Source organism: Phacochoerus africanus, chromosome 16, assembly GCF_016906955.1.
Source record: "Phacochoerus africanus isolate WHEZ1 chromosome 16, ROS_Pafr_v1, whole genome shotgun sequence".
NCBI lineage: Eukaryota > Metazoa > Chordata > Mammalia > Artiodactyla > Suidae > Phacochoerus > Phacochoerus africanus.
This window is the reverse complement of record NC_062559.1, coordinates 15,133,936-15,154,044: the sequence shown is the minus strand read 5'-3', so window position 1 is coordinate 15,154,044 and position 20,109 is coordinate 15,133,936. Positions and strand designations below refer to the sequence as shown.

Genomic DNA, 20,109 nt, shown 5'->3' with positions numbered 1-20,109 from the left:
CCCAAAATGCCCATCCATCCCACTCCCTCCTCCTTCCCCCCTCCATTTGCAGCAACATGGATGGAACTCGAGATTCTCATACTAAGTGCAGTAAGCCAGAAAGAAAATGACAAATACCACATGGTACCACTTATCTGTGGACTCTAAAATAGGGAATAGATGATCCTGTCTGGAAAAAAAAAAAAAAAAAAAAAAAACAGAAACAGGTTGTGGCCAAGGAGAGCAGCCTTGGTTCTTATTTTTGATTTGCTCTTCACAATGGGCTTTATACAAATCTCCTTTGTTTTTCCCATATAGGTCAGTATTTGGAATAATTCTGCAGTTTCAAACCCTCATAGGCTTTCTAGAGCTTCAGTTTCTTATCTTGAAATAGAATAATGTCACAGGCTGATGAACTCTTTGGAAGATGTTAGGTTAACAGCATTGTGAAGAGGTAATGAGAAAAAAAGTTTGTGAAATTCTTTGATGTCTCCTTAACTTGAAGATTAAATTCAACAACCATTATTGCTGGGTGTAAGGAAGGCTATAGGATACGAGAGATGCTAGGAAAATAAATTATTGCCTTTGTTGTCATGGATCTCACAATTTACCAGGGATTCTCTAGGCAAATACAGCGCGAGATGGAAGCGGTGAGGCTGAAAGAAGAAGGCGGGGTCACTAGAGTTCAGGGGACGGTCTCTAGCTTTGTGGCAGGCACAGAATTAGGGGCCACCCTCCCCATTGGGGCCTCACACCTCTCTAGGAGGAAGTGGTGAGGAAAACAAGACTTAGAGTTGTTAAGAAACGTGTTCTAGTGGTGATAAAAGGTGGAAGGATAGCAATGAGATCCTGCTGTACAGCCCTGGGAATTCTGTGTAGTCCCTTGTGATGGAGCACGATGGAGGAGAATGTGAGAGAAAGAATGTTTCTATGTGTATAACTGGGTCACTTGGCCATACAGGAGAAAACTGGCAGAACACTGTAAACCAACTATAATGGAAAAAAAGTAAAAATCATTTAAGGAAAAAAGAAGTGGAAGGATAAATTTTACTCCTTTGGGAAGCAACCAAATAGAGTATGATTTCATGGAGACGAAAACGACTCTTTTTTTTTTCTCTCTCTCTCTCTTTCTTGTCTTTTTGTCTTTTGTTGTTGTTGTTGTTGCTATTTCTTGGGCCGCTCCCGCGGCATATGGAGGTTCCCAGGCTAGGGGTCGAATCGGAGCTGTAGCCACCGGCCTACGCCAGAGCCACAGCAACGCGGGATCCGAGCCGCGTCTGCAACCTACACCACAGCTCACGGCAACGCCGGATCGTTAACCCACTGAGCAAGGGCAGGGACCGAACCCGCAACCTCATGGTTCCTAGTCGGATTCGTTAACCACTGCGCCACGACGGGAACTCCCGAAAACGACTCTTAATTAGGCATCATACTTGGACTCAAGTGCAAGTTCTTTAAAAGTTTGATCTTTGGATTTTTTTTTATTTGGATTTTTGTTTTTGCCGTATAATAACAAATTCCTAAATAAATGTTCCGGAACACTTGAGACTTTAGGCTGGGCAGTGAGTGTGCCTGGCATATCCTTTCTTCCCCAAAGAGTTCTGTCTATAGTTAGGGTGCTATAAGGTATTTCAGAGAGGCATGAGCAGGAGATGTTCTAAGGAACATTGAGAATTTATATTGCCCATCATCTTATGACTAATAGAGGGAAACGATGGAACACTTGATTTTTTTTTTTTTTTTGTCTTTTTAGGGCCACACCCTTGGCATATGGAGGTTTCCAGACTAGGGGTCAAATTGGAGCTGTAGCTGCTGGCCACAGCCGCAGCAATGCCAGATCCAAGCCATATCTGCAACCTACACCATAGCTCACGGCAACACTGGATGGATCCTTAACCCACTAAGTGAGGCCAAGGATCAAACCTGGGTCTTCAATGGATGCTAGTCAGATTCGTTTCCGCTGAGCCGTGGTGGGAACTCCCACCTGACCATTTTTTATTGGCCATACCTTCAGCATGTGTAAGTGTCCAGGGCAAGGATCAAACCTGCACCACAGTTGTCAGCCATGCCACCACAGCCGCAACAGCGCTGGATTCTTAGCCTGCTGTGCCACACAGGAACTTCGAACAGATGACCATTAAATAACAAATAGTACCACAGAAAAGAAAGTGGGTCTTACCTCTTATGCCCAGTGGAAGCATGTTTGGTTTTTTTTGGTTTTTGACCATAAATATGTTATCGATTTAGGTAAATTAGGCCTAGAAAAGCAAATATAAATAAGACACCTGCCCTGCATCCTTCACTTCCCCCATTCTTAACTCCTTTTTCCTTCCCAGGAATGAATTGCTTCTACTTTTCTCTGCCCCAGCTTTTAAAAAAATCTCTTCCATTTGCCTCCCCTATAGGCGTGGACAAAAGAGAGCTGCCTTCGAAGGCAGCAGTGAAAAGGGTTGGCATTCTTGTCACACAGCTGTGAGATATAAAAGGATCCGTTGGTTGGGCGTTAAGTCTCAGAGCAGGCGGATTTTCCAGAGCTGGTTATACACACGTGTCTGCATGGACATACAGGGTCTTGGCTGAATAATGTGTCCCATGTTTCCATTCGTTGCAGTCATAGATCTTTTACAGATCAAGAAACAATCTGAGGTGGCATTTTTGTTTTCTAAATCAACTGACTTTGCTAGCTTCAACCAGAATTTCTGGAGTAACCAGGACTAAAAAGAGGTAGTCCTTATTTTAGGGACAGAAGAACCATTGTTTTTGAAATAGGCAAACTGGAGCAAACCTACCAAACATGTTCCTTAGATAAGGCCCCATCCTTATGTCGAAAAGAACTTAAAACGGGGTTCTAAATTGTTAGGACGATGGGAAAGAGTGACTAAATAAATGACTTGATAATGGGGCTAAAGCTAGGACTGTTAGCAAAGAGGAGCTGGGTGTTAAAAAGTTCAAGGGAATGAATAAGAGTAGAGACACTGGGTGCAGAGAAATTAAGAAGGCTGAAGATATGGAGTGCCCTTCGTGGCTCAGCAGTTAATGAATCTGACTAGCATCTATGAGGACACAGGTTCCATCCTTGGCCTTCCTCAGTGGGTTAAGGATCTGGCGTTGCCTTGAGCTGTGCTGTAGGCTGCAGATATGGCTGAGATCCTGTGTTGCTATGGCTGTGGGTTAGGCTAGCGGCTGCAGCTCCAATTCAACCCCTAGCCTGGGAACCTCCATGTGCTGTGGGTGCGGCCCTAAAAAAAGAAAAAAAAAAAAAAGAAAAAAGCTGAGGATAGAGCTAGCCGTGTGACACTTTCAAATCCTACCCTAGCGCTGGCCTTGATAGTAACATATCGCACAGATATTTAAGGATAAATAAGAGGCTAAATGAAGGGTCTCCTATCACAACATCCATTGACTCCATTAGCCCCATGAGTTCTTCATGTCAGAGGTCTAATCAGTATCCCTAATTTTATTTTTTAATAACATCTGCCAGACATTAGACATCAAAGGATCTCAAAATTATTTACAAAACCTAAAAATACGCAGGAGTTAGGAAGGTCCTGTTGCCACAATTTTCTAAATGGGCAAACTGAAGATTGAAAGTTAAATAGTTTTGTCCCAGGTTCAAGCAGAGATCATTATGTGGTATCTGTCATTTCTCTGTACAGATAGGAAGGGGAATCAGAAATAATGATGATTCTAACATTGGATCTTCTGAAATGTTTTCCAGTGAGAAAATGGCATGAGAACATTCTTTATTGTCTTTTTCCATCTTCTAAAAAGTTTGAATTCACGGAGTTAACCTTTCTTTGCCTGCCATGATAACCATCTTCTCCTTTGCAATTTATCGCTTTCGTGACAGCTGATACTCGTCTAAGCTAATGTTGTAACAATTTTAGGTAATATTGCAGATGCACAAGGACGTCCTCATATGAGTCAATTAAAGAAGTCACAGTAAGTTGCCATTGAGAGTGGAGCAGCTGCATCCTTGAAAACAGATGCTCTTCTGGGTCTGAATGAGTCCAATTTTGACTAATTTTAAGACCTAAACAGATTTCAGTCTGGTTAATATTAGGATGTGGAACCACTTGAGACGTCCTAATGTCCTAGGCTGATGGCTTCTCCATGACAGTTAGTATATGGCTTTCCTTGAGAGATGCTGTGTATTTCATATGCCAGGGATTTTATGCCAATAGAAAAGAGACACACACACACACACACACACCCCGGGTCTGGGCTGCTCATGAAATTAAAGTGACTTCCAAAGACAATACAGTTTATAGAAAAAGTGCTTAGGCTATAGGGATTGGCCCGAATTGCTTTCAACTGTACTTCTGCAAGATTCCTAGACAGCTCAGGAAACCAGCTATAATAAATTGCTCCCCCAACCCTACTCTCACCCTAGAACATACTCCCAAAACTACGGCAAAAGTCACAGCTGTAAATGGCAAGTCTTCTCTTACCTGATCTTTGTCCATCTGTTTTTATGTGAATCATGTATCATGTTATATTGGTCAATTAAATCATTTTTTCTGTTTGAAAAGCATTGATTGAGCTCCTATAATACCTCCTGTTACTCTGCTGGCTCTGAAAGAGAAAGAGAGAGAGAGAGTGTGTGTGTGTGTGTGTGTGTGTGTATTTATACATAAAACCCCTTCCTTGACAGACTCAATGGTCTGGTAGGGATACATCCTGATAAACATATAGTATCAGTGCAATATGATAACTAGTGTAGTAGAACTGTGTGAAAAACACAGCCACAGGAAGCAGTGAGCCTGCCTGGAGAATCAGGAAAGATTTACAACACCGGATCCTTAACCTGCTGTGCCACAAGGAAGTTCCCCCAAGTGTTTCATCCGCATTAACCATTCAATGTTCCCAACAAAACGTTGGGACTATTAGCTATTAACTCCATTTTACGGAAGAACCTGAGGTATACAGAATTTAAGCAGTTAGCTCTTGGTCACAATTATAAGTAAGTTGTGCGGACAGGACTCAGAGCCAGCCTTTGAGTCTCTAGAGAACGCAAAGAACTTTTGAATGAAATGCCGAGTTATTGGGTGTTTGTTTGTTTGTTCGGGCTTTGGTTTTGTTGTTGTTGCTGTTGTTGCTTTGGCCGTGGTGTGCAGCTTCGTAATATGGGATCTCAGTTTCCAGACAAGGGATTGAACTCAGGCTGCAGCAATGAAAGCACTGGATCCCAACCCCTAGACAACCAAGGAACGCCCCCAAATTATTGGTGGTGCTCTTTGAGACATTGTGGGGAACTGGCTACACAACAGAAGTCTAGACGTAAATAAATGTAGTTCACATTTCTGCTGCTTAGTATTTTCCTGAAGAGAATGTCCAAGTGCTATTAAATATTGTATCAAATGGGAGAGAGAGAGAAGGTAGGTTTATCAAATTTTCCAAAAAGACCTTTTCAGGGCTATGAGCTGATGGTAAGGGAAATGCAGCCCAAGGCTGCTTCCCTGTGCCCCCCACCCCAAATTTTAGGCTTGCACACAGGAAAGGTGGCATCTAGAACAGGGGAGTTGACCACTCTCTCGGGACAGGTTGGCCTACTCTGTAGCATTCATTATGTTTGATCTTGATGCTCACCTTTCAAGAGAGATAGAGTACAATTGGAGTGTTTTCGTTGGTGAATTAGGAGAATTATAAAATGACTCAATTGTATTATTTGAAGAATCATTGAAAATCTGGGGACATTTAGCCCAGAAAAGAGAAGACTTCAGGGAAGCCAAAAGACCATTCTTTAGTACTTCAAGTACCCCCACACAGAGGAGTGATTGTAAAGTTGGCAGAATGAGGGCCAATGATTCAAAGTCAATGAAAACAGACATGGCGCGGGGGAGATGGTCCCATCTTTCAGAGATGGAATAGGCTGCCTCCAAAGGCACTGAGTTTCCTTTCACAAACATCTGTGTAGGTGTCCAACCAGAAGCTCAGTAGCCACTTGAAGATGTACAGATAAGACAAGCATAGACCCACATGGTTGGGCCAGATGACTAAGTTCACTTCCAACTCTGAGATTCTGCTTCTGCCATTCTGTGAATTGATTTAAGACAATCAGCTGGGCTTCTATGTTTAATCACGTACAGAAACAGTCTATCACGGCTCAGATGGCTAATGCTGCCAACACCAGCATTAGCCCAATTGATATATGATGAACAGCAAAAATCATGCGGCGCTTTAAAAAATATCCGTAGGCATCTAATGAAATGATTGGTGTTTTCTCCTCTCCCCTTCTTTCAGATCTGTCTCCTGCTCAAGATAACCACGTGAACATGGATCTCCCTGCGGTGTCAGAGCAGATCATGCAGACCCTGAGTGAACTTGCCAAATCTTTCCAGGATATGGCTGACCGCTGCTTGCTGGTCCTACACCTAGAAGTCAGGTATGACACAGCCACGCGTAAGACTTTGTGATTTAAATGTGCCGTGGGTCGCAAATCACCTCTCGCGGAGACTCTGACCCCAAGTTTTAATTCTTACTGTTGAGGTTGTTCTTTTTATCATACTGACCGTGTTTTTGGTTCTAGTCACTTTCACAGTGTGAGAGCACATGCCGTATTGTGCCTCCGGTGATTCAGAGTTTGCGTGCTCTGTACATGAATGATCTGGATTGGAATGTCCATGCCAGTTGGCTAGGCCTTTGGAAATCAGCTCATTAACTTTACTAACTCAGTTTCCTCTGCTTAAAACTAGAAACAGTAGGCGTTGCCATTGTGGCTCAGTGGTGAACAAACCCAACTAGTATCCATGAGGTTGTGGGTTCGATCCCTGGCCTTGTTCAGTGGGTTAAGGATCTGGCAATGCCAGTGAGCTGTGGTATAGGTCACAGATGCAGCTCGGATCCTCCACATTGCTGGGGCTGTGGTGTAGGCTGGCAGCTACAGCTCTGATTCAACGCCTTGCCTAGGAACCTCCATAGGCCACAAGGGCAGCCCTGAAAAGACAAGAAAAAAAAAAAAGAAACAATAATTTCTAACTTAGAGACCTTATAAATGAAATAACAAGTAGTAAGTACAATGCCTGCCATAAAGGAAGTGCTCAAAATACGGTAGCTTTTTGACTATGGTGACTTTATTGCTGTCAATATTTTTGGTCAGGTACTCTGCTGATCAGGGAGTATGCAGATTCAAGAACCATGACGCCTTCCTTTAAGAATTTACAACTCAGAAGTTCCCATTGTGGCTCAGTGGTTAACAAATCTGACTAGGAACCATGAGGTTGCGGGTTCAATCCCTGGCCTTGCTCGGTGGGTTAGGCATCCGGCGTTGCCGTGAGCTGTGGTGTAGGTTGCCGACGCGGCTCGGATCCTACATAGGCCAGCAGCTACAGCTCCAATTCGACCCCTAGCCTGGGAACCTCCACATGCCTCGGGAGCAGCCCTAGAAATGGGGGGGGGGGGAATTACAACCCAATTGAAGAGATGAAGTTTGATAATAATTCAAGAAAATAGTTTCAAAGAGGTGGTATTTTTGGACTTATGTTTCTTCCTCTGAAGGGCAGAATATTCTGATTAGCTTTAGTAGACTCTATTCTCACACTGGAGAAATAGTAGGAAGAAAAGACTGGGAAATCTCCAGTCTTTCTTTATTCATTCAATAAATATTTATTGAGTGCCTCTTTGTGCCAGGCATTGTTCTCGGGATTGAGATAGAGCAGTGAAAAAAGCAGTCACATCCCTGTGCTTATGGAGGTACATTCTTATTGGGGGTAAACAGCCAATGAGTAAATAAAAGGGAAAATTTCAGATTGGGGTAACTAAAACAATACAGTGCTATCAAATAGCAATATAAAGTGAGCCACACATGTGAGCCACATAAATAATTTAAATATTGTAATAATCACATTTGAAAACATAGAAACATGTAAATCATAATAATATATTTTACCTAACCCAATATATCCAAAATATTATTTCAACATGCAATTAACATACAAGTTATTATTTTTCTTGTCTTTTTAGGGCCACACCCATGGCATACGGAGGCTAGGGGTCGAATCAGAGCTACAGCTGCCAGCCTACACCACAGCCACAGCCATGCAGGATCCAAGCAGCATTTGTGACCTAGATCACATCTCACGGCAACACTGGATCCTTAACCCCCCGAGTGAGGCCAGGGATCGAATCCTTGTCCTCATGGATACTAGTCAGGTTCATTACTGCTGAGCCACAATGGGAACTCCCAACATAAAATTTATTAATGAGCTATTTTGCATTCTTTTGGACTAAGCCTTTGAAATCTCCTGCATCTTTTACACTTACAGCACATCAAAATGGAAACTAGTCAAATTTCAAGTGCTCAGTTGCCACATAGAGCTAGTGTTGTCACACTAGACAGAGCAGAGAATGGCTGGCATGGACTAGAAAGGCGGATTTGGTGTTTTGCTTCTCAGATAAAGTGGTCAGAGAAATTGTGATAAGGTAACTAGAAGGATCCATCTGTGCAAAGACCTTGTGGAAAAGCGTTTCAGGCAGAGGCTGCGGCACTCACGAGGTCCTGGGACAAAACCAGGCTGAGCAGTTTTGAGTAACAGAGAGGAATCCGGTATGATCAGCTTGGTGAAGAGTGGCAAGAAAGGTGCGAAGAGGCAGACGGGAGCCTGATCACATGGGGTCGTGGAGCCCCGCTCATGACAGGGTCTTACAGACCAAGGGAAGGGTTCAGGTTTTATTCCAAGTACATCCATAAGCTACAGAAGGATTTCAAGCAGGGGAGAGAGAGCCATCCATTCATTTAGTCATTCACGTTTTTTTGTTTTTGCTTTTTTTGCCTTTCTGTCTTTTGTAGAGCTGCACCTGCAGCATGTGGAGGTTCCCCAGCTAGGGTTCGAATCAGAGTTGCAGCCACCAGCCTACGCCAGAGCCACAGCAACGCCAGATCCGAGCCACATCTGTGACCCACACCACAGCTTACGGCAACTCCTGATCCTTAACCCACTGAGCAAGGCCAGGGATTGAACCCTCAACCTCATGGTTCCTAGTTGGATTCATTAACCACTGAGCATGGCAGGAACTCCCCCATTCACATTTTTAAAAGATCATTCTGGCTCTTGTATGGGGGAAAAATGCAGGGAAAAATATGAATGGACACTGAGTGACTGGTTGAGACCAGATATGAGTGACAGAGGTGAAGGTGTGAGAAGTATTGGCTTTGGGACATATTCTCAAGGTAGAGCTGATAAAATTGATTGATAGATTGGATTGGGTGCAAGAACAGCGGCAGTGAGAAAGAAAGGACTCCAGAGGGACCACCAGTTTCGGGGTCAAAGCAACTATGTGGATGCCTAGGCCATTGAGTGAGGTGAGAGAGACTGAGGTTGGTGGGGGGCAGGGGGGTAGAATCAAGAATTCCATTTCAGAGCTGTTCAGTTCGAGATGCTTATTAGACATCTAGGTGGCCATGTCACATCGACATTTGGGTATATACCTTTGAAATGTCAGGATCAAAAACCCCAGGATCAGAACGTGTATAGTAATCCATCTTCTGTATTACCATGAGACATTATTAGAGTGGATACACTATTGTCTATTTTTTTTTTTTAAGGGCTGTATGTTCAGCATATGGAAGTTCCCAGGCTAGGCGTCGCATCAGAGCTGCACCTGCCGACCTACACCACAGCCGCAGCAACACCAGATCCGAGCCACGTTTGCGACCTACACCACAGCTCACAGCAATGCCAGATCCTTAACCGAGTGAGCAAGGCCAGGGATGGAACCCGGATCCTCATGGATACCAGTCAGGTTTGTTTCTGCCGAGCCACAACGGGAAGTCCAAGTATCGTCTTTTCATTTAGAGTCTTTACTAGATTGAGCTTTTAAAAATGTAAATAGGATTTTGGTTTGTATGTTTGGACACCAGTTAGAACTTGGCTGTCTTTCACGTGTGGTCAGGCAAAGCTTAACTGACAGTGTATTGATGGTACTTTTGTATACTGCTTGCTTTTTTCATTCTTCATTATCTTGTCCGGCGAGATACTTCTTTATTGCTTGGAAACACTGTGCGATTAGAGCAAGAGAAGTGGCATTGTAGATTTAGAATCTATTTATTCAGCACTGTTTCTGATTTTATTTCTGACATTCTGCTGTTCAGAAATACTTTACCTCTGTGCTTTTTAATTTGTTTGATGATAATTTTTAGATGCGTTTTCTATTTATTTACAAGCTGAGAGTGAAATAAATCAGGTATTTTCTGTGAATAGATAAATGCAATTGACGGGGGAGAAAAAACATCCAGTGACACTCTGACACTTTTGCTACGTGGGCTACACAGAAAAGCAAGGAAACATCGCATTAATTACTCTCACAGCTCCGGAAATGTACGCTATTGATCGTGTGGGTACATGATGTATTCTACATTCAGAATTATCAGCTTATGGTACAGTTAATTCCAAGTGGGATGTTTTCAAGGCATTTGAGTGAGAGCCTTTAAATCCTTAACCTCTCTTCTGCCCTTTTTATTTTTGTATCTCTTGGTCATATTCAATACTGTAACACCTATTGCTGTATTTACACCATTAGTTTAAAAACAGGAAAGAAAAAAAAAAAAAGATCATTTTAAGGCTAAATGAAAAAAGACTGAGTTTAAGAGTCCTGGCTGCAGAATTAGCTTTCCTTGACTTTCAATGAAAACACTAATCATGTTTATTTTTTCTAAACTAAATTTCCTTATGTCTTCCTATAACATGGTTGCACCATTCAGATTGCTTTCTTATGAAAGTGCTCCAGGTTGTCTTAGTTCCTTTTCAAGCCTCTAGGAATGGCTCCAATAGTGAATGTTGACACACTTTATTCATTCCTTGTCACAGTAACACGGTTTTTGTTTGTTTGTATAGTTGACGATAGAAAGTGAATAGGAAAAATCTCAAGCTGGAGTTCCCTTTGTGGTTCAGCAGTGACTAAGCCGACTGTCATCTGTGAGGTTGCAAGTTTGATCCCTGGCCTCACTCAGTGATTAAGGATCTGGCATTGCCACGAGCTGTGGTGTAGGTTGCTGATGCAGCGCGGATCTGGCGTTGCTATGGCTGTGGTGTAGGCTGGCAGCTGCAGCTCCAGCTCAACCTTTGCCTAGGAACTTCCTTAGGCCAAAAACAAAATCTTAAGTAAATCATTTTACAGTAGTATTCCAGTGCTAGAATAGAGATGGCTTAGCGCCCTGGGTACCTGCGGAGGGTGACTGTAGAAGAAACCATTAGTGCCTAGAAGACAGCGATAGGTGTGCACCATTCATGGCTATGGAACAGTCCTGCTGTATAATGGGTGCTCAGTCAAACCTTCAGTGAGAATTAACTGGCTTGAAATCAAACCCAGATAAAGTAAGTGCCACTTCCCCTCAACAAAACCCCTTGCTCACTAAAGACCATTAATTGGTTTAGAGATTATTTCGCTTGGTGGTCTGCACCACGTACTGAAGAGGGACAGAGACTTTAGGGCCAACATCATCCTTGTCATCATAACCAGCTAATGTTTGTTTTGTTCCCATCCTGCTGTGAAAGAAAACTCGAACTCAGGCCCTTGTCATCCAGGAGCTGGTGCAATGAAGACATGGCTGGCTAGGCACTGTCTCTGGCACTTTTACCCAAGAAGTCACTGTAATAAGAAAGCACAGATAGAACAGACCCCCACAGAAATGAATGGGAAAAAAATGAATGGGAGAAGCTAGCAAGGAGACCACGACACCTTCAAGTGCCAAAAATTTGTCTTATTCCCCCAAATACGTTTATATCCACAGCCTGTCTTTTTCTCGAGCATTGTTAAAGTTCAAACCAAAAAAATGTTTTTAAATCCAGTGGGTTCTGTGTGGAAGGACCCATCCAAGGAGCATTCGACATTTTACCTGTGTCACTATAAGTCACATTTAACCACCAAGCAGTGCCTTTTTACAGTTTGAAGCTTAAGGCATGTGACACCCCCAAGACATGAAACACATGGTAAGACCATTAAAAAGTGCTGAGGTTTTTTTTCCCCTATTTGAACTTTAGAAGAAAATTAAGTTGCCATTTGAATCTAAGATGCTAAGAATGTCACTTTTATCAGCTGTTTCTCTCACCATCAGGAGGGTTCTAAGTAACTGCCTGTCGCTGTAGGAGTATGCACTTTCTGAAAATCAACCGTCCCACCATGTAATCAGCCATATTTGCAGAAAACCTTAATGCCAAAGTCATGTTAAGGTCAGAAATAACATGCCAGGATTCAAAAGAAAAAAACCCTAGTTTTTCTGCACTTGACATCTGCCACTGACTATTTTAATTTCTCTTTCATCTCTAATCATTTTGGGAGAGGAGGGTAGTACCTTAAAACAGTTTGTATCTCCCCTCTCTGCCCCTCGCTTCAGGAGCTCATAAGAACTCACCACCAATTCATAGTAATTTCCTAAGTGGTCTCAACTTCAGCTTCTGCCATTCTCCATCATTAATCCACCCTTTATACTGTGCCAGAATCATCTTGCCAAATCTCATAACCGATTATATCATTTCACCTCTTAAAATCCTCTTAAGTCTCCCTGTGACTTCTCAGATAAGGTTCAGAGTTCTTAGATGTCCCCCAAAGCCTATGTACTTGACCCCATCCCATCTCCCCAGGCTCACCTCATGCCTCTGTCATGTGATCTGTTTGTACCAAAAGGAATTGTTTTCCTTTCACACCCTCATGTCTTTGTACATGCTCTTCCATTGTCTGCAGTTAGAATTTACTATGAAGACACTTTAGCTTTGATGGCTTGATTTGATCTTCAATGAGGAGCTTCTTAGTTTAAATTTCAACCATAGTAGCAGTCAGTTTCCCTGATCATGAATACCACTCCAGGGTTGGTCAACTTTCACTATATCACAAAGGTCACATTCTGGAGGGGGCTGCCCCTGGTGCAGTTACTGGTATCCTGGATCAAAACTATACATTTTGATCATTTGCACAGGAAGGTGAGAAGGAAGGTTTTATTGGCAAAATTAATCATTAGTTGACCAGCAGCTGTTAAGATGATCACCTATCATGAAAATGAACTGGTAGTCAAGATATTTGGATTCCCTTACATGATAGATTATAAGAATACAGCACATCCTATGCAAAACTTAGCTTAAAATGGATCATAAATCTAAATGTAAAACCTAAAACTGTAAAACTCCTAGAAGAAAATATAGAAAGAAATCTTTGTGACTTTGTTTGGGCAAAGATTTCTTAAAGCTGGCACCCGGAATACCATCCATGAAAGAAAAAAAATGATAAATTGAACTTCATCGAAATGTAAAAACATTCTTTGAAAGACCTAGTTAACATAAAAAATAAGCCAAAGATTAGGAGAAGATATTTACAAAATGCATGTCTGGTAACTTGTATCCGGCATTTATAAAGAACTCTCAGAAATTAATAATAAGAAAACAAACAACTCAGTAGAACTCAACTCAATAAAAAATGAGGCGAATGATGTGAGCACAAAGACATATGGATGGCAAATAAGCATGTGAAAATATGTCCAAGATCACTAGTCACTAGGAAAATACAGGTTAAAACCACTATACATCTGGGAGTTCCCTGGTAGGCTAGCAGTCAAAATATCCAGTGCCGTTACTGCTGTGGCAAAGGTTCAATCCCTGGCCAGGAACTTCACATGCTACCGGTGCAGCCAAAAAAAGAGAAAACACTATACATCTATCAGAATGACTAATTTTTTTTTAATCTGACAAACACTTGAGGTCATTATGATAAGTGAAATAAGCTAGACAGAGAGAAACAAATACTGTATGGTATCACTTATATGTGAAACCTTAAAAGAAAAAATCATAAAAGCAGAGTATAAAAGTGGTAGCTAGAGGATGGGGGAAATTAGAGGTTGGTAAAAGGGTACAATCTTTATGATAAATAAGGTCTGGGGAGCTATTATTATTATTATTATTTGTCTTTCATCTTTTTTTAAGGGCTGCACCCTCAGCATATAGAGATTCCCAGGCCAGGGGTCTAATCGAAGATGTTGCTGCTGGCCTCTGCCAGAGCCACAGCAACGCCAGATCCGAGCCACGTCTGTGACCTGCACCACAGCTCACAGCAATGCCGGATCCATAACCCACTGAGCAAGGCCAGGGATCAAACCCGCACCCTCATGGTTCCTAGTTGAATTTGTTGACCACTGAGCCACAACGGGAACTCCCAGTCTGGGGAATCTAATGTAAACTGGTCTGACTATAGTTGATAACACTGTATTGCATAATTGAAATTTGCTGAGAGAGTGGTACTCTAATGTTGGATTCATTTTTTTTTTTAAAAGGATAAATATGTGAGGTGATGGGTGTGTTAATTAAGTAGATGGGAAGAATCATTTCACAATGTCGAATCACTACAATATCTTATAATTGTACCTCAGTAAGGCTGAATTTCCTTTTTTTAAAACCTGACAACAGTAGGTGCTGGTAAGGATGCGGAGCAATGGAAACTCTTGTACATTGCTGGTAGGAAAGCAAAATGGCACAGCTTCTTTTGAAAACAGTTTGGCCTTTTCTTAGGAAATTAAACATACATTTACCATATGACCCAGCAAGGGACTTCTCGGTATTAACCCAAGGAAAATGAAAATTTTTATTTACACAAAATCTGTACATGAAGCGGCTTTATTCATAATCATCCCACACTAGAAACCACTCAGATGTCAGCTGGTGAATGGTTAAGTTGTGGCACATCCACATGGGCGAGGCCACTCAGCAATAAGAAGGAATGAATAGCAACATGGACAAACCTCAAAGGCTTGAGGCAGACTGAAATAAACTCCAAATACATACAATATGATTCCATTTAAATAGCATTCTGGAAGAGACAAAATTCTGGGCATAGAAAATAGGTCTGTGGTTGCAAGAGCCTTGGGATATAAGTAGGGGTTGACTTCAAGGGGGCACAAGGGAATTCTGGAGGTGATGGTATTGCTCTATAATTTGATTATGGTCATACTTATACAATCGGTTGCCTTTGTCAAAACTCATAAAACTGTGTATAAGGTGAATTTACTGTTTGTAAATTATTTGTCAATAAGCCTGACTTTAAAAAGAAAGATAAAAAAAATGAATAAATAAGAAAAAAAAGTTAAATTAAGATTGAAATTTATCAGTAATTACATTAAATATAAAGGGGTTAAATACTCAAAAGACTAAAATTGTCAGACTGAATAACACGATAAAACCCAAATGCATACTGTTTACCAAAGATGTAAGTTAAGGTTAAGACCATAGTTGAGTCGTTAGGGATAATGCCCAAGGCTGTGGCCAATTATTGAGGAACAGTTCTTGTTACCTGATGCCAACTCTAAGCAGAACAGGATCCTGACTCTGGATTGTCACCATGTCTACTTCCATTGAACTTCCCATGGCAAGGTCAGACAGAGCACCTAAAACCATCACTGAACTTACAGAACAGCCTGTTTGAACTATGTCTGCCAACAATGATGGGTTTCTTTGTGTGTGTTGGGGGGTGGGGTTTAGTCAATGCTTCTATGTGTGGTAGAATTATTTGGCCTGAAACTTGCTTTCATTACAGCTTAGTACACAGGTTATGGGGTAGCCAATCCTTCCCCATCTCATACTTCTTTGGCAGTTAGTGATACCTACCAAAAAGACCCTAAGAACTGTGCATGAGCAGACTGACTCAGGCATGTCAACAGTAGGGATGCACTCCTTCCTCGGGGTCACCCAGCTGTGTCCTCTATGACAAGTACCACCTCCCGTTCTGAACCTGTCCTCACAGCCTCCCCACACTTCCATGGCGCCCTGGGTACATGTGCTTCTGAATGAGAAACTGTCCTCTTGGGGTTATTTTTCCGAGGTCACCTCCATTAAGCTGCCATCTTTAATGGCACAAGTTGTGTCTTACATTCCCAGGGCCTAGCACAATTTCTGATAGATTTATGTGCTCAGTAAGTGTTTTGTTTAGGTGATAGAGTAACAGTAATAAGTGTCCTAAGAGTGCCAGGCCCTGCGCTGTACTCTTTCTAGTGGTAGCTCCTCAGAGCACCCTATGAGGTGTGTGTTGTTATCATCCCCATTTCACAGATAAGGAAACCGAGGCCTAGAAAGAGCAGTCAAAAGTCACACAGCTGGAGTTCCCATCACGGCTCAGTGGAAACGAATCTGTCCAGCATCCATGAGGATGCAGATTCGATCCCTGGCCTCCCTCAGCAGGTTAAGGATCTGGCATTGCCATGAGCTGTGGTGTAGGTCACAGACATGGCTCAGATCTGGCGTTGCTATGGCTGTGGTGTAGGCCATAGGCTACAGCTCTGATTTGACCCCTAGCCTGGGAATCTTAATATGCCACGGGTGCGACTCTGGGGAAAAAAAAAAAAAAAAAAGGTCGCACGGCTAGTAAATGGGAATTGGAACCAATGTTTCAAAAATTTGGGTCCTCAGCCTCTCATTTTCACTACAAGAGATTCTTCCGAAAGAGATAATGCTTCTCACAGGGTGCACACTATGTTGCCATTGAAAAGATTTTAGCGCTTATCTTTTCCTCACCCCCGGTGTCTGATTAAACATGCAGGGATCACAGAAGCTGACTTGCTCAAGAGCACTGATCTTCTCTATGGAATAACTGAGATGGCATTTTGGTGAAAAGAGGGCAGGATACATGAAAATGCACCGGGCCGCTGCTGTCTTAAATATTTGGCTGCTCTGTGACAAGGTGATTCTTTTCATCAGAAAGAATTATTACCAACTGCTCTCCCCATCCCTCTGTTTTTCAGGGTTCACTGTTTCCACTATCTCATCCCTCTGGCGAAGGAAGGGAACTATGCCATCGTGGCCAACGTGGAAAGTATGGATTATGACCCTCTGGTGGTCAAGCTCAACAAAGACATCAGTGCCATTGAAGAGGCCATGAGTGCCAGCCTCCAGCAACACAAGTTCCAGTATATATTTGAAGGTCAGACCCTGGCCCTGGCCCTCGGAGTTTGGGAGGAAGGAAGGGTGAAGGTTTCTCTGATTTCCTCTATTGCTGAAGTTCAAAACTTGTAGAAAAAGGTTGCTTTTTTTTTTTCTTTTGCATTAAAGCTGTGATACCTAGGCGCTCTGTGCAAGGCTAGGTAGGCAGAAATATGGCTGCCATCTGCTCCTTCTTGATAAGGAGATTTAATCCAAGATAAGGCAGATGGCAGCCCGGCTGCCCCCTTGACATGCCGCTCATGAGAGTTGGGTAAATATATGGAGCGGACCACAAATTAACTCAAGAGGAGCTCATAAAGGAGAAAGAAACACACAATAAAGAACGAACCCTGGAAGATCCCCTCATTGGCTAAAATTATCACTGGAAGGGGAAAATTTCTCTTAGAGAATGAATTGTTGTCTAAAAAGAACAGAAACCTCTGATGAGCAGTAGTTTTAAGAAGGCTGCATCCAGAGTTCTCCGTACAACTCAGCAGGTTAAGAATCTGATGCTGTCTCTGTGAGGATGTGGGTTTGACCCCTGGCCTCACTCAGTGAGTTAAGGATCCATCATTGCCACAAGCTGCAGCATTGGTCACAGATGAGGCTCAGATCCAGTGTTGCCGTGGCCATGGTGTAGACCTCAGCCGCAGCTCCAATTTGACCCCTGACCTGGGAACTTCCATATCCCACAGGTGGAGGTGTTAAAAAACATCCATGCTTCAGGGTCAAGCAAGCCAGGAAGGATGTGAAAGACAGAAGCATCCAAAGGCATTTGCCTTCAACATTTAACCAAGTCTGCTGCCAGCCAAATCATTTTCGTGATGATTCCTCCAAAGGACTCCTTTTAGGACTTCAAATCATGTCCCCCTTTTTCTTGTTCTGGTTAGTTTGTACAAAGATGGGGGGGCCAAAAGTATCTATGACATCTCACAGTGTTATTTAAAACAATTAAGAAGATACTTAGTGCAAAGAATTGTGGCAGCCTGAGATGGAAAGAAAGTGTCAATGCATGACCATGTATTGCTTCCTGAAATGGTTCTGTTCCAGCAAATTCGGAACAATCAAAAACAAACAAACAAACAAACAAAAAAACCCACTATTTTTCCATTGAATGATGTTGTAGTGATAGAGATATGTTCTGAGGGAGAATGCCCCTAAAAGGCTTTAGCTAAAAAGTAAAAGTGATTAAAAGTTAGCTATTAGTCAACCCCATAGCACTGTGACTTTGGAGGCAGCAGCAATACTCTACCTGAAGCTGCAGGACCTGTCTGAGGAATCACTTCCCTTACTGCACAAAATTCCCTTTTGCTCTTAACTGTGGCTCTTCCAAGCCCTGTGTATCAACATTCACCATTGCCAGTGCTGTCCTCTCATCTTACCAGACATTTCTTAACATCTAATCCTACTGGGAAACAGTATCTTCAAATACAGTTCTAATCCTTTGACATAGAAGAGAATTTTTTTTTTTTTTTTTTTTTGCTGATTTTAGGGCTGCATCCACAGCATATAGAGGTTCTCCGGCTAGGGGTCGAATTGGAGCTATAGCTGCTGGCCTACACCACAGCCACAGCAAGTCGGGATCTGAGCCACATCTTCAACCTACACCGAAGGTCATGGCAGAGCCAGATCCTTAACCCACTGAGTGAGGTCAGGGATCAAACCTGCAACCTTATGGTTCCTAGTCCGATTCATTTCCACTGCACCACAATGGGAACTCCCTAGACATAGGAGAGATTTTTATCTAAAAAAAATCATATATTTGAGACTTCCTATATAAAAATCTGTGATATCACTTTCTAAATTTAAAGGACATAATGTTGAGTTTCCCAAGTAGGGGAGGTGGCAGTGGCTCCAGTCTTCTTGTGTGTGACAAAGAGAGATTTTATTTTATTCTATTTTTAGGGAGAAGTACTTTTTTTTTTTTTTACATATTTTTCTATTAACGTATTGTTGATTTACAGTGTTGTGCCAATTTCTGCTGTACAGCAAAGTGACCCAGTCATACATACATAATACATTCTCTTCCTTATATTATCTTCCATCCTGGTCTATACCAAGTGACTGGGTATAGTTCCCCGTGCTGTACAGCAGGGCTTCATTGCTTACATTCTAAATGTAATAGTTTGCATCCACTAACCCCAAACTCCCCATCCATCCCACTCCCTCCCCTGTCCCCCTTGGCAGCCACAAGTCTGTTCTCTATGTCTGTGCATCTGTTTCAGTTTTGTAGACAGGTTCATTTGTGCCATATTTTAGATTCCACATATAAGTAATAGCATATGGCATTTGTCTTTCTCTTTCTGATTTATTTCACTTAGTATGAGAATCTCTAGTTGCATCCATGTTGCTGCAAATGGCACTATTTCATTCTTTGTTATAGCCCAATCGCATTCCATTGTATATATGTACCATGTCTTCTCATTCCATTCATCTGTTGATGGTCAAGTTGCTACCATGTCTTGGCTATTGTATATAGTGCTGCTATGAACATATGGGTGCATGGATCTTTTTGAATTGTAGTTTTGTCTGGATAAAGCCCAGGAGTGGGATTGCTGCATCATATAGTAGTTCTCTATTCAGTTTTCTGAGGAACCTCCATACTCTTCTCCATAGTGTGGCACCAGTTTACATTCCTACCAACGGTATAAGAGGGTTCCCTTTTCAAGGAGGGTTTTTGTTTTGTTTTGTATTTTAGCTTTTCAGGGCCACATCCAAGGCAAATGGAGGTTCCCAGGTTAGGGGTCAAATCGGAGCCGTAGCCGATGGCCTACACCACAGCCGCAGCAACTTGAGATCCAAGCCACGTCTGCAACCTACATCACAGCTCACAGCAACACCAGATCCTTAACCCACTGAGTGAGGCCAGGGATCGAACCCGCATCCTCATGGAGGCTAGTTGGATTCATTTCTGCTGAGCCATGACAGGAACTCCCCCAAGGAGGGGTATTTGTATCACAGATACTTTAAGAATTCCTGCTGTATGGTGAAAGATAAAGCAGACCAACTTTTAATTGGTGTTATTATTGTAATTATTATATACATTTATTTCTTTCATCCGTTGTTATTCTCTACAAACACTGCTTCCCCTCACGGCCTACACTTAGGGTGGAGATCACATTAAGCCACAGCAGAACAAAATTCTGCCTCAAGTTACAGGCTCACGGGAATCGCCACAAAACTTGACTTCCAGAGATTTTTTTCACATAAATAAATTATCTAACTTTAAGTGTACAATCCA

The 20,109-nt window shown here is 42.3% G+C and overlaps 1 protein-coding gene across 2 annotated transcripts in view; it reads left to right on the top strand.

The window, feature by feature from the left end:
- Positions 1–20,109, top strand: part of EXOC4 (exocyst complex component 4) — an 808,154-nt gene that overhangs the window by 727,847 nt on the left and 60,198 nt on the right. For both annotated transcript variants that reach the window (XR_007132659.1, XM_047763590.1), the window contains exons 15-16: positions 6,223–6,364; positions 16,691–16,869. Coding sequence is in view for 1 of the 2 variants with exons in the window: in XM_047763590.1 (XP_047619546.1) it covers positions 6,223–6,364; positions 16,691–16,869 (321 nt within the window). In the remaining variant the exon portion in view is untranslated. The remainder of the gene's footprint in view (positions 1–6,222; positions 6,365–16,690; positions 16,870–20,109) is intronic.